General features: G+C 39.2%; 1 protein-coding gene across 1 annotated transcript in view; it reads right to left on the reverse strand.

The window, feature by feature from the left end:
• Positions 1–965: 965 nt before the first annotated feature.
• Positions 966–14,977, reverse strand: part of PIK3R4 (phosphoinositide-3-kinase regulatory subunit 4) — a gene marked incomplete at its 5' end in the record, with an annotated part of 21,079 nt that continues 7,067 nt past the window's right edge. Inside the window, 12 exons of the mRNA XM_010164620.1 lie at positions 966–1,597; positions 2,551–2,659; positions 3,077–3,165; positions 4,205–4,305; positions 5,698–5,829; positions 6,105–6,316; positions 7,482–7,646; positions 8,434–8,599; positions 10,514–10,724; positions 11,650–11,849; positions 13,429–13,630; positions 14,447–14,650. Of these exons, the coding sequence (XP_010162922.1) occupies positions 1,427–1,597; positions 2,551–2,659; positions 3,077–3,165; positions 4,205–4,305; positions 5,698–5,829; positions 6,105–6,316; positions 7,482–7,646; positions 8,434–8,599; positions 10,514–10,724; positions 11,650–11,849; positions 13,429–13,630; positions 14,447–14,650 (1,962 nt within the window). The remainder of the gene's footprint in view (positions 1,598–2,550; positions 2,660–3,076; positions 3,166–4,204; positions 4,306–5,697; positions 5,830–6,104; positions 6,317–7,481; positions 7,647–8,433; positions 8,600–10,513; positions 10,725–11,649; positions 11,850–13,428; positions 13,631–14,446; positions 14,651–14,977) is intronic.

A 14,977-nucleotide genomic window follows, 5' to 3' on the forward strand; every position in this document is an offset into this window, starting at 1 on the left:
ATGCAGCTGTGAACCAGGCAAACATGATGACCTTGAGCTCCAGCAGCAACTAACAGTACCTTATCAACATTCTTCTCATAACAAACCCTACACTGAAAATAAAACACAGCTATTCTAGCTACTAAGAAGAAAATTAACTCTGTCCTAGCAAAACCGGGACACTGCTACACTAAATTATCCAAGTAAAGCAGTCTCTAATGAAAAGCAGGTAGTCTCTAAAAGCAGTCATCCTCAGTCAAGTTTCTTTTTCTAATGACTTCTGAGACTCTGTTTAAACAATTCACGTCATTATCTCATGCACTGTCTTTTCAGAGAACTCAATTCACAAGTTAAGACCATTCCCTGCTTCCAGCATACACTCTATAGAGCGGTAGGCTTCCATTTTTTTTCCGCTACACTCAAAACACATATGTCAAATTAGTGTTGTTTGTTGTCAGTGACCTTCTGAGTCCATCCATGCAGAGGGAGTGAATTACCTGTTTTAGCAGTAAATAACCTTCTGTCCCTGTAAAGCAGAACTTGGAAATGCAAGTAAGGAATAAGTTACTTCATAGCATAAAGCTTAAGACAGGGAGACTGAAAAGCATTTGGAAATCTGGATCAGACAGTGGAAGAGTGGTGAGAAAGTTTACTGTCCCCATCTGACCTCCAGAACTGCCTCTCACATGAACATTGCATGATGAAAAAATGCTTCCCGCTGAAAGCTTGTGTTTTGGCTATTTCTGATATCCATACCAAATGCCAAAGAACATCATCATGGTGTGCCGCTTTAGGTTCCCAGGACAGCAGAGCATAGCATTAGACTCAAGTTTAAAGCAAGCTGAATGCAAAGCACAAAGCACAGTTGATCTGACACAATGTTAAGCTGATCTCAAACTACAATTAACAGCCCCATGGCTCTGGTAGCTGAGACTACCCAATCACTGCAGAGGAACAACAGATGTAATGAAACCCAAGTACCAAACAGGGAAGTTCAAGAGGACTTTATTATAGTTATTAGAATGTACAGGGACATTGGTGCACTGGTTCTTACTTAATTTCTTAGATTCAACATAGGAGCCGTCAGACACTGAAGTATTTGTACCAGCTCTTTGCTTTTTGCACTTTTAGAATGTGTAACGTGGGACATCTTTAAATCATGTTCTGAAAGGTCCTGAACAAACAACGTAGTCAAGACCAGGCTAAACAATTTCTCCATAGATGGCTTGGTATTTCAAGGAACTGCTATAGATACCAAACATCTTTAATAAAAGAAGTGATTAAGAAGTGCTATCGGGGCAGTAGGATACAGATAACCGATTTTATCATCACCTTTATAGTCTTTAAAGTCCATTCTATTCCATGATCTGGAAAGAGTCCTTGAAAACTTCATTATAACACTACTTCTTTATTACAAATATTTACATACTGTATATTAGTAGAACTTTTATTTCCACACTTTAACAATTCCATCCCTTGATGCAGTAACTATAAACCCTTGCGTGGTCTGGAAAGTTGCGATATCTGTGATAATATCATGATGTCCGACAGGGAGAGACTCTGGACCCTTCCGAGGGGTCTCATCAGTGGGCCCCAGTTTTTGTTTGTTTTGAATTTCCTGTACAAAAACAAAGTAAGAAATATTATTTACAGAAAGGTGAGCATTTTCAAAGGGGAACTGTCACATGTATTAGGTTGTCAGTGTAAAAAGACCAAAAAACTTCTTAAAACAAACACACAAACCCCAAGCACAAGACCTCTCACCTTTTGATAGTTTTCTTAGGATTACACTTTGGCTCATTTATTTTCATTACACACAACCTAAATCTTAATCTGAACTGTCATTACAGCTATCTGATTAGGGAAAGAATTTTTTTTTTCCCCTTATATTTATTTCAATGACACTAACTACTAAGATTTGATATTCCTATAGGCAAAAAAAAAAAAGCTACAGCAACAGATACATCTTACCTCCTCAACGTTTTTAAAAAAACAGTTCAATAGCATGAATGTAGTTGTTTATGAACTTCAGATGAAACACTAAAATATCATAGTACATAGGTAGACCCTCACTGACTTTTTTTTTCAGTCACCTTTGAAGTAGCATTCATTCAATCGAACTGAAACAAAACATTGTGCTATTCAACAACTAGTAACACTGTCAGTTCCAAAAGTCACTCTGAAGGATGTAAGAAAAACTGCAGAGTTCCACTATCATCATATTTTGGTGCCAATACAGCTCACATTGCCTTGCTAAAATCCTACACAAAAGAAATTCCAAAGATTGATCAAAGTCAAAAGTGTTAAAACACTAGATTTCAGTATCCCCCAAGAAACATACGACTCTGGCTTCTGCGTGTAAGTAGTATTTGCTAAGTCTAATTCTGTCAAAAATAACTGATTTTTTCTTTTAAATAACTTCTTTCTAATTGCCTGGAAATGCCACATTGACACCATCTATAAAAGGCAAGAGTGAGATAGTTATAGTTAAAGCCATCATGTAATTAATATAACCCATGAGGCCACCCAAAAGGCAAGCAGAATAGGTGTCTATCAAACAAAGCAAAATACCTGAACCACCTCCGTGCCCTCAATTATCTTCCTATAGTAGGAAACAGATGGGCAATTAGAACTTCCAGCAACAATATATGATCTCTCAGGGTAGGCTAGATCCCAAAACCTAAACACAAAGGAACAAAATCAAGTTGAGATGTTAAATTCTATCAGCTCAATACAACTGTTTAAAAGCTGTCTTGCTGTTATGATGAAAATAAGTGGGCACAAATGCTGTATGCTTTTTACAGTTAGTGGAAAAGAGCGATGCAGAGCAATCAAGATTCATACCAAGCCCCCATATGAGTTATTTTGTTTCTTGTCATGCAGCCTATCAAGAACTTTACAGAAAGATACATATTGTGTTTCAGAGAAGTACAGAGTTTTGCACTACTTTTGCCGAGAACAATTCTCTCAGCTCACTGATGTTTACTAATGAACACATCTTTGGCATTGTTTTGACTTCTTGGAGCTTGGCAAAATTCAGTACACCAGCAGGAGTGGAAGGGAAGGTATCAAACAAAAGTGTTGTTGGTTTTATTACCTTATTTTCATGTCTGAGCCTGCTGTCAGTAATATGGGATTACCAGATGCTGGACTACAGTATATTCCATGAATGCTGTAAGGAGAAGGCTAGTAGGGGAAAGGGATATATAAAAATAAATTATCACCAATAGTTGTTGCCATGCTTCACAAAGGGAATGCATTCCTTACCACACTCATCCATCCAACCATCCAATTTCCAGATGTTTCTGACAAATACCAAGTTACTTTGTTAACAGGCCACATCTTAATACATTTAGATAAATTGCTTCCTTTTATTCCTTATGTTTCACAGGGCAACGCAACAGATTTAAGTCTGCATAATACTTTTTTGGAATCTTGGAAATTACATTCTCAATGATGACAAATGAGAGAGATTATTTCTAATAGAATCAGGCAAGTGAATCATACTGAAAAGCACGAGTGCTCAAATTTTTACGCTATGAAGACATTAAAGGACAGACATGTATAAGAAAACTAGCCTGAATCACAAGATCCTTGTATGTAAAGTGTGTGGCCAAAATGACTTGAACATACAATCTTTGTAGCACGTACAAATTCAAGTTTAGGTAATTCCAGATCTACATTTACAACATTTATAGAAGCAGCTGTGGTTATTTTTGTGTATATATTTGTGTTTTATGAAAGATATCCCAGATGGCTCCTTCTCCAATTAACTCCTTGAAAAGGAAGAACTTCATGCTTTAAACTAACAGCTGAGCATAGTAGTGGCATTATATACAGAAACAATGTGCAAAAGAGCACATGCTTACAGAAGTATGCACAATCCAGAAACAACAAGTAAGTACAAGATGCCATACCATTAATTTTGGCTTTGCCATAGTCTTTACAGGCTTGACTGGCTCACTGCTTTTCTAAGAACATGACTGGATATAGCAAGTGAGCATCACAAGTACATTCCACAGATAGTGGAAGATACCAATGAAGATTCAGGTTACACTGCCCACCAAAACAGTGCCAAAATAAATCCCAGGGCAAGCTCCAGGTGTCAAACTGACAAGGCCATGGAGACAAGTAACTGTACTAACACACAACATGGAGTCTGACATTGTTCTGGTCCTGCTACAGAACAGAAACAGGAAAAGAAAAAAAAAAAAACCCACCATACCTGCAGTTCTGAAAGAGGAGGCGCACTGCTGGCCCACAAAGTGAAGCGTCGATCGCCAGTTTCCATATCCCACATGGAGACTTCATTATTGCCTTGAACAGCTACAGGAAAGATATTGCCAATGCAAAAAATATAAAACAGGTCAGTTGGTTCTTGCTACCTGTTCTACTGACATGATGTATAGAGGGTATAACAGAGACACTCTCCACTTGCTCTCTGTGGCATTTGTGTTAGTCTTGCTTTAGCAATAAAGTCATGCATGGTTTTTTTGGTTTTAACACTCAGTAGAAGCTTCACTAAGATGCCTCTTTTTTAAGAGTTTAAATGAAACCTGCTTTAAGCTCCAACCCTTTTTAAAAGGTATTAAACCCTCAGTTTCCTCCCTAGATAAATTCTCATCCTTCTTTGAGAAGGATGGATGATCTGTTCAGCATGGTCATCAGGGACTTCTGAGATTACTCCTGGGCAGGTAAGACAGCAATCCAACACAAAGTTCAGTAGCTCCAATGAAGTTCCACACCCACGTTTAATTGTAGACAGGCAAGGAATTCTGTTCAAGGGCTTGTTTACATGCCTGGCAGCAACCTAGCAGGCAAGGACTTTTTAATAATATTCCGAAGTGATGAACTTTTGTCACTGATTTAGTCTACAGCAGGAAGGAAACAAACTAGAAAGCACAGAGAAGCTCGCTTTATTTCTTTGTTTTTTCAAGAAATTTATCTCCCAGGGTGGTTAATAACTAAAATAAGAAATGACACCTGAGAAGCAAGTAAAATATGAAACTCAAATTACTCTCATTTTACAGGAACTTTTATCAATTCTGATATTGTAGCATTAGTTTAAGCCACGTGTCCATTTCAGAATGTATTCCTGACATAAACACTTAAAAGTATACAATAGTGGTACATGCACTGAGGATGAAGCAGCTGTGAGCAGACCAGATGAGGAATCTTGGGAGATTTTTGAAAGCTCTAAGCTATGACAGAGCTGTGTTAGATTCAAGTGGGAACTGGCATTGGGTAACGTTGCAATCTCTGTACTACAGAGGCACTGAAGGCAGTGGCATGGCAGAACTGCCATCAACTTCAGTGTATGTCATGAGTTTAGGTTTTGTCCTTCATGATGTTTTGTCCTTAAGAAGTCATGTGGTAGCACATAGGGAAGGACCCTCATGAGAGTTTGGTTTTTCAAGAAATGAAAAAGATGAGAAGATGAGAATTGTAAAGGCTGACATTTTTGTAATGGCTTAACACTACTTCCTTCCCTTTGCCTGTCTTTTAATTTCAAAAAGCCAGGAAAAGCAGTGGCAGAACACAAGTATGAACCTCCCCTTTTTCCTTTCCTCTCCCCAAGCAAAGCACAAGAAAAACTACAAGGGAGAAAAACAAACAAGCAAGCAAGCAAGTCCCCAGGGTTTGAAGCAGAAGCTAAAACAGAAGCTGCTTTAATCACAACCTCTGGCAACTGTGAGGTAAATTTAAGACACCATTTACCTGCAATTACCCAGGACTGATAGACAGGATGCATGAGCAGGCGTCTGATTCGGGCCTTGGAAGGATGAGAATGGCTGGAGATAGGTAACTGAAACCTCATGTCCCAGCATGCCATGGTACCATTGCTTGTTCCTGGTGAGAGAAAGCTCCCCACAATCAGAGGGAAATATATATGGGGGTTTGCCCATATCCTTCTGCTCTGTTCCTAGAGAGATGGACTTCAGCCTCAAGTACTTAGAAGACAGAATACTTCCCACAAACAGATCAGGAAGTATTTCTCTCCTCTTGTTTGAGAAAAGCATATTCTAGTCAAATCAGATCAAGCAAAAGCTTGAGTATAGTTACTGTAAAAGAAAACCAGAGGGGGCAGGGCAGGAGAGAGAAGCTAACAAGAAATACAGGCTTACCAATACACAGCCAGCACTGGTGTATGTCCACAGCAAATGAAGTTATGAGGCCCAACTTCAAATCATGTTTCAGCGTCCAAGCGTTGCTGCTAGATCGCAAATCCCATCCAACCAGAGATCCATTAACTGTACCGTAAGCCAGTATTGATTGGGCTCCTGAATTGAAGTGATGCATATCTACCACACAGCCATCATCCTTCAGATCTAAAGACCTGGGTTAAAAGCATAAACTAATTTAGAAACAGATATGTTTCCCTCCAATTTTAAGACTACTTCCAATAACTAATGCTGAGCAACATTTTCCTCTTCGTGTCACATCTCAAGGCATCTGCTAGAAACAACTTTCTGATTTTAGTACAACAGATGCTTTTGCTCTCCCAAATCTCTCTACTAATAGGACCTGTAAGTCCTCTATGGGCTAGTAAAATGCTGTCAGCAGCTCTTGCAAACAAACGTAGCTCTGGGGTCTCTCAGTGTGTTTGATATTTCTCTCCCATTTGTGCTCCATGTTTATCAGATATTCATCTACCCACAGTTTATAGGCAGGAATACCCCTCTCCATGTTATACTGCCAATCACTGTGTGTGCAAATGGACACCTTCTTCAAGTGCAAATGCAGTGTGTACCAAATGGGAAAATCTGGTCTGTAGTTTCCATCTCTATTAGATCTGGCTTATTTCATTTCTGAACTTGATCCCAAATAAGAGACGACATTTGAGACAGATACCTTACTTTTACTTCGTAAAGAAAAGAGGTCTTTGAGATGGTTGCTAGATTGGCTAGGGTCTGGACATGTCCCTCACTCAAGCTGCAAGATTAAGCTGTTGAATCATTGTCAAATATTCAAAAACTGCTCATATGGAGATAGGTAAGAAAGAGCTAAACCATCCCCAAATACTCCCCTAAACAGTATCGCATCACCCATATCTTTGCCACCTTATGCACATTAAAAGCCTGAGAGAAAAAATTGCAGGCCTGAGGCCAAACCACATGTTGTACATTTGTAAACATTTTTCTAATGACCTGTAAAAGAATCTCCAAAATTACTTTCTAAGTATTAACATTGTAACAGAGGAGGTAAGAAACTACCAATCCCAGTGCATAAATAAAAGAATTTGGAACTATTCAGACTGATTGTTTCAAGCTCATAACCAGCTCAGTGACACAGGAGGCACCAGTAACCTACAGCTATCAATCCTCAGCTCTGCACTGTTGCCTTTCAACCCTTCTTCATGAAGCAGAAACTGAGGGATTACAGCCTTCCAGTACAGCCTAGGCTCAGCCAGCAGGAAGCCTGAGCCAAATCAATGGATCTAATCAAGGAATATACTAACAGCTTGAGCTCTGCAGTGAGACTTAACTGCTCTATGTACATACCTGCTTTGTATTGGATGAATTTTAGGAGACTTAGGGAGCTTTGAAGCTTCAATACCAAGAAGTTGGATGGCACCATTATCCGAAGCTATAGCCAAGTAATGTGAGCCTTGGCAGAATGTAAGTGTCTTTACATGTCCTCCAATCCGAGAGTATGTCAAAATGGATCTAAACAATAGAGAGAGAGTGAGAGGAAAAAATGAAACTTTTTGTGGCATATTAAAAAAACCCAATTACTTCCGTCAAACACCTACTTAAAACCAATGACTCTTGAGAGAGCTTTCAAAATAACTAAGTGTTCCCGCATTGGAAAGCAACATAGACTAAACTGTCTCTGCAACCTTAACTCCTCATCTTTGAGGTTTTAGGTTATGAGAGTTTCCAACTGCAGATGCACACATTTGTCTACCAGTAAAATAAGTGTCTAACTTAGATCTGTATCCAAGTAGCATACTGTAGTTACTGTTATTTAACTGACACTGCAGTCCACTACATCTTTTTTAAAGTATTTTGAGAGACATCCTCTCTCCCAAAAATCTCTCTCTTGGAGACTGTCAGCCCCATACCACCCATGTTTCAACCAGTAATACAGCCTTCCTCCATCATATATCAGTGGATAAGACAGTAAAGCATAAAGCTAATTTGTTACAAAAACCTCAGATGAGTTTAAACAGCAGCACCAGAATATATTTGTCTGTACAGAATTGAAATCAAAAGGCCTATAATTACTACAACTGCAAAGCAGTCCCTTTCAATTTGCTAACATTTTTTTTTTCTTTTATTAAATAATTGAAACAGCAATCTAATACTTTATAATTGTATGCAAAGAAGAACACCAGTGTATTTCATTATTGAAATCTCCAGCTCATCCACAAATTATTCATATTTTGCTCCCTGCTAATTTATTTTGCATTTTAAAACAGCAGCTCCAAAGTCCTACGAGTTTTAAATCTACCTGGTTGTAGTGGTTTTTCCTTCCATTTTTTGGCTGTTCCAGATTTTCACTGTGCCATCGTTCGAGCAAGTGGCAAAAATGGAGTGTTCATCAGAGACCCGAATGCGGTTCACCGCGGACTTGTGTTCATGAAGGTGAGCTACCAACAATCCTTTGGGACGCCATCCTGCAGGGAAAAACAAAACCATGAAGTTTGGCGTTGAGTTTGTAACTTAACAGGAACATGAAAATCCCCCTGATCCCATCCACCAACAGCTGTATTGGCATATAGTCACAGCTGCAAAGCACAGAAGGCACTGAAAACACAGAGCTAACGCATTTTAAATATTAAAGGCAAAAGTCCAGTTGCTCAATTCTAAACTAAACCCTACTGTCAGATCTGGGTTAGAGCTTTCTTTTAAATGGGTTCCACATACATTCAGTGAAATTACAAAGAGCCCTTTTTCATAGACTTTGTAGGGATACTAATGCACAGTTCTCCCACTATCAGCCTATGCAGACTGCTGTGCTGCAAAGGGCAATCCCATAAATATCCAGAACGCACAAAATGAGCAACGCATTTGAAGACTTAAATTCCTGGACTGTCTGCAGAGTGCCTGAAGTGACAAGCTCAGTGTGGCACCCCATGCTACATTGCCAGCCTTATGTACCTAATAAAATGAAATAACAGCTCTTCTAAATATCATAGAAAATTTATTCCAGACCTCCAAAAATAAACTGAAGAGTTGAGCTGCCACGCAATAACTCTTGTCAAAAAAATTCCAATATTTCTGTGATGTGTCTCCTCCTCTGAAATAAGAAATGCAGAAGTATCTGGCTGCACTTCTAACATGCATCTACTATAATGAAGGATTAAGAGCAGATGATAATGAAGGGTAGACCACAGCAAATTTCAGTATAAGACACAAACTTTAAATATTAATATTTTTCTGGCACTCAGTCACTTGCATGGCAGAGCAGGTCAGCTGCTTGTATTGGGGCACATTATTTCATAGGTTGTAAAACTCTTCAGAAGACAAACATACGGCTTAGCCAAGCTCAGTCAAGGTTAGTTATGTTCAAATGCTATCTGGTTGTACCATTTTCCTGATGATTTTTTACTACTTCTCTTAAATTGACATGGGAGCTGTATATGCCCAGGTCTGTGCATTTATGCTATATTTACCAAAAGATTTCAGCATCACTGTGCTGATTACTGCAAGCCTGGCTGGTAAAGATTCTGCTCCCAACATCTGGAGTTTAAGCACATGAACTGACATTAGTAGAGGACATTCAGCAATCTCCATAGAGGGTACACAGCAAGAAGTGCATGGAATGGATAACACCATCAGAAAATGCTGAGAACTAATCTGGGCAAACCCCAATCTCAATTTGGAGCTTCAAAATTGCACTTCTAGAGTGGCTGCCAGAGTCCTAATTAGTAAAACCTGAGTGTTGCTCCTTTCAGGTAAAGCAAAAGGGAACAGCAGTAAAACTGTCTCTCCTTCCCCTCTGAAAGCAACATTTTAGTATGGGAACACACATCTTCTCTTTGTGGCTGGGCACTGACTTGCTGTCACCACTGCTGGTGGAGACAGGCTCCTTTGTAAAGAAGGGTAGCCCACACAACCCACCCCAGTCTGTGTGCCACTGGGTAAGAAAACCTGGCCAAGAGGTTACAACACTCACAGGATGGCTGAAAATCTGGAGCCACTAAAGGCAAAATAATCACATTTCTCACTTCTCAACACAGTGTTTCTCCCTTTGTCCAAACCAAGTGACAGGCTGTTACAGAATGGCAAGTTATCTGCCATATACCTGGTTATAAACAACCCACTTCAAAAAAACTCACAATCTGGACTTCAGACCAGTGGTTAAGTTCCATTACTGCAAAGGTAAAGATCTCTGTTCCAGACCCTCTTTCATAGGTCATGCATGTATTTTTCCAAATAGGTTTCCACATAGTAGGCATGTTTCCTAAACCAATAATTTCCTCTTTTCCTCATCTTTTGCAATTTTTTTCTTGAGATGATTATGTTTTGACTCAAATTATACACACTTTTTTTTTTTTTTATAATAACCTCAGTGGCCTGTTATTTACCTGGAGGTGGGGGCTTGCTCTCCCACTCTGCATTCTCCATCATCTGTTTGGCAAGTCTCTCTGCATTACACTGTTCTCGCTTCTGCTGGATCAGCTGCTGAAGTTCAGTTTTGCAAGTGGTGATGCGTAATTGGTGTGCAGATACAGTTGCTGTACTGCTCAGTACCTGCATGGCCAGTTTCCTGGGTTGAACGATTGTTCCATCAGATGCCTGTAAGATATAAGCATTCCACAAACATATAAATCCTGCTCTTCAGATTACTGGGTCACACTGAAGAAAAGTGGAAAAATCTTTCTTATTGAATCAATTAGCAATGAATTAGCATTAAAAAAAAATCATGCTTGCATGAAAACAATTTAAAATAGTGAATATTATTATTTATAGAAAAGCTTAACCATTCACTTATTCTACCCTGTTTGCCTAGTCTGTTCTGTATTCTACTTGTAGAAACTGGAATGTACCATGCACACCTCTTAATGTGACTATTACAGAAGCAGTTATTGCTCTCAAGACTGACATAAATATAGGTTAGCTCCTGAACAATTATTTTAAAAATAAAAGTGTGAAGTGTTTCCCCTCTTGGTTCAGAGTGAACACTCACTTAAAGCTAGCAGAGGTTAATCTCCAACTAGAAACAGAATAGAAAGACGTGTGCAGTGTCAAGAGATGCCTTCACAGCCTGCAGGGCTCCCAGCCCATCCTTACTAAGTATTACAGGTACAGGATGTCTAAATGCAGCTATAATGTGATACACCAGTTCCAAGATAAAATCATGACATCTCTTCTCTTCCTCACAACACATATCATGCAATTTGAGAAAAAGTCTTCCCTGCCAGAAGAGCTTACCTAATAACTGTCTAATCCACAAAGCCCCATCTCTTCAAGCAAAGCATCTACTTGTTAGTGAAGCGCTTCTGTTCAACTGACTAAACTTACTTCCATCTTCTCTCAATCCCTATTTTAAAAATAAGAACTTTAAAGTCAGCTATTCTCCTGGAGAAGACATCAGGGACCAGCACCAGCGTAAAATAACCTCAAAACAAAACACGAACGCCACATCCCTGTAGTCCCACTTGTTTTTAAAACAATTGAATCATTTCAGTTGTGATGTGAATATAGTATTTTTCAGCAATACCTGTGGGGAGGATGACAAAGTGGAACAAATGCCAGCTGAGGACTCTGAACGAAGTGGTTTACCAGACTGGATGGCTTCAGGATCAGTAGTTTGCCCATGTCCTTTGGGTATTGGCTGGGAGATGTTAGTTGGTTCCAGGGACCCAAACATGCTTTTCCATTCTTCATTTACATTTGAATCTTGTTTGACATGTTTTCTAGCTATAAGCAATCGGGAGGGAGGACAGAGGAGAGGAAAAAAAAAAGCCATAGTCATGACAACATTCACTCAGGCTGGTTATTACTTTCAGACTACATACGAGTCCAATGTTTACATGCCAATTTATTATTTAAATAGTTAATAGAGAAAAACGTACTGCTAGGTTGTTTAAGTCAGTTGACAGGGATTTATGAGGCAAACAGAACACACATAGGAAGTGCTCTGTTTACACCTTCTTAATCCTACAGTTGACTCATGCAATAAATGATTCCAGTATAGGGAAATTTTGTGTCTAGAAGGCTGCAGCATTAGACTCCAAATGATAATTTTTTCTTATGAAAGTTACACCATTACTGGCACAAGACAGGGATCAATTTCTAATAGCACAGTATGCAAATCATTGTCAGTGTCAAACTCAATCAGTTTTCCATCACAATTGTAACATCACCTGTAGATTCAAAAATGTTATCTGTAAATAGGAAATGTATTTATTTTAAGCATTCCTCTGGAGTCAGTTACAACTGTAAAATATAGAAAGTTAAATGAAAACATGCGACAAATTAAATTTGGACAAAGTGAAGAAGTTAAAGGCATAAAGACTTTTGTAGGTGAAAGTTTTGGGTGAAGCCAATCAGTTCAATAACATGCTTCATATACTAACTTTTAAATCCTGTCCACTCTGACTCCACAGTATGGAAAAAACTGAGAAATCCTGTACTTACGTATTTTCCTTTAAAATGATATGCAAAACATTTGCAGACTAGCACCTTAATTCTGTAAATAAGAAGACAATAGCTACCTGGTTTGCAGATATTTCTGTATTTTACATCTGAAAACACAGAACCTATAGGTGTACAGAGGAGGGCCTTACAGGCTTGACAGAACAAAGAGGAAGCTCACTGTCTGGAAAAGAAGAATTTTGAGGATACAGAGAACTGGAATGGAGTTAGCAGCAAGTAGATTTCAAAGCTGAACAAGGAAATGTAAGAGGTCTTTCAAGCAGAAAGAGGAGCAGGCAACAAAGTAAAATAGGAATGGATGTGCAGCTGAAGAACCCTAAGGTCAAAAAGCACGTACTTGGTGGGTGAGCAACAGCTGGCACTCCTCAGTGCCAGCTCATTTCAGCATCACACTTAGGCCAGTTTCCTCCAGGCTACCTCAATAAAACATCGTGGACTTTCACAGTTTAGGAGCTTATCACTTCTTGAGAGGAAACAAGATAGCAGAAATGCAGCCTTCATTAATTTACACTGTTACCATGGGTCACAGTTTGTCACAACCAGCTAAATAACCTGTGCATATTACTACTGCAAATGCAGTCAAACTATTAAATGCTCTCAGTGCCAAAATATGCCCATCTTTCACTGATCCAGAGAGCATTCCAGCACATCACATCTCAAATAGCAGCAAGCTATAGAGAAGCCATGCTGGACTTTCTTACTGCAATCTCAGTGAGGATGGTAATAGTTATGTAGGCTGAATTACTGAGAACACTTGCTGAGTAAATTAAAGAATTAATTCTCTGACCCTGTAAGAAAAGCTATACTTTATTTATCTATATAGACGACAAAATATACCAACCTCGTTTGTCATCAGGCTCCTGCTTTGTTTTAACAAGATCCACTTGTCTCCCAGTTATACCCAGAGCTGACAAGTCAATCACCCCTTTCTGACTGCTGTCATGTAGGTGGCTCTGATCCACTATATTGGCTTTAGCTTTATTTGATTTTAACATAAAGTCTTTCAGTGCTAACAGTTTGTCTTCTTCCTCTTCAGTCATCCCCTACAGAATAAAAGAAAAGACAATATTATTTACTTTTGAACAAGAACATGCATCGAGGCATGAAGACATAAGAAGCAGTAAAATTAATGACTGGCTCAGAAGCGGAAGGAGAGAACACATCCCCGGAATTCAAGACATCAGTCTACCACAGATACAAGACTGGGTAAGCTGCTGTAGTATAAGAATATCTTTCCTCCTCAAAACAAGGCTAGGAATCGTCAAAGGGCAGAAGAAGCATTTAATATCAGATCGCTGTCTGATGCAATCTGCTTAGTTGCCACCTAGGCCATGGTTAAAGCCCACAAGCCATAGGGAAAACAAAACCAAAACCCCACACACACTCAGCTGCAGTCCTTCCTCTTCTCAGTTCTCACTACTTTGTGTGGGACATTCTTAGTGTTCCCCTGTTCACACATAAGCCTCAACACTTTCAAGCTCCCTTTGGCTTTTGCGCTGTTAGTTGCATGTCTATCTCCTCAACAAATGCATATTGTTCTCTCCAACACAATACACAGCACATATTCTGTAACACTGATACCATCACAGATATGGCAAAAATCTTGAGACATACAACTGAGGTCTTTAAAAAGAGGATGTATTTAGGAAATCTGGCAGATCTTTTAAAAATCTTCCTTAACTTCTGAACTCGTTGTCCTACGAGCAGATACTGAAATCAGTGAAGTCAATGGTTTGCAGGATCAGAACCTCACACTGGGAGTCCCTCAGAGCAACAACTGCAAGGTTAGGGTCTCTGGAGACATAGAGAGCCCAGGAACCTCCAGCCTGACTTTCAAAGTACAAATAAAAACCAATCACTTGTGAAAGCAGTTTCTTCAACAGCTGTGCAATGGCAGGGTCCTCAGGGGGTGGGCAGTCAGGAAGAGCACCATTCCTCTTCTTCTGACGCATCTGAAGGTGTCGGAAGAGGCTTGTGATATCCTTTGATCTTAAGACGTAATCAAATATGGAACGGCTGACAGGCTCTTTAAGTACACTTAGCAGGACTATTTCTTTATCTATCTGCAATTCAAATAGAGACATCAGTCAATGTGGAGGAGGATGATAGCCATATAAACAAGGGGGGATCTAGCGGTAAATGCTGTCATTTCAGGTCTATACTGATTGCACTTTTTCCTAGCCTGAAAGTCAGTAACTGGACAACTGCAAAAATTAATATAAAAATTTGGTCTCTTCCTTTGAAGACATGTTCTAAAAATCAGTTTCCAGCTCAGTCCTGAAGCTTACAATAACAAAAAAATCACAAAGGACTTCAAAATTACTGCACATGATTGTGCTAATAATCTAGATCCAATTTCTCTCCTTCTGTGGATAATAAGAGCTTTCCCT

Source organism: Antrostomus carolinensis, unplaced genomic scaffold, assembly GCF_000700745.2.
Source record: "Antrostomus carolinensis isolate BGI_N321 unplaced genomic scaffold, ASM70074v2 scaffold27263, whole genome shotgun sequence".
Classification (NCBI taxonomy): Eukaryota; Metazoa; Chordata; class Aves; order Caprimulgiformes; family Caprimulgidae; genus Antrostomus; species Antrostomus carolinensis.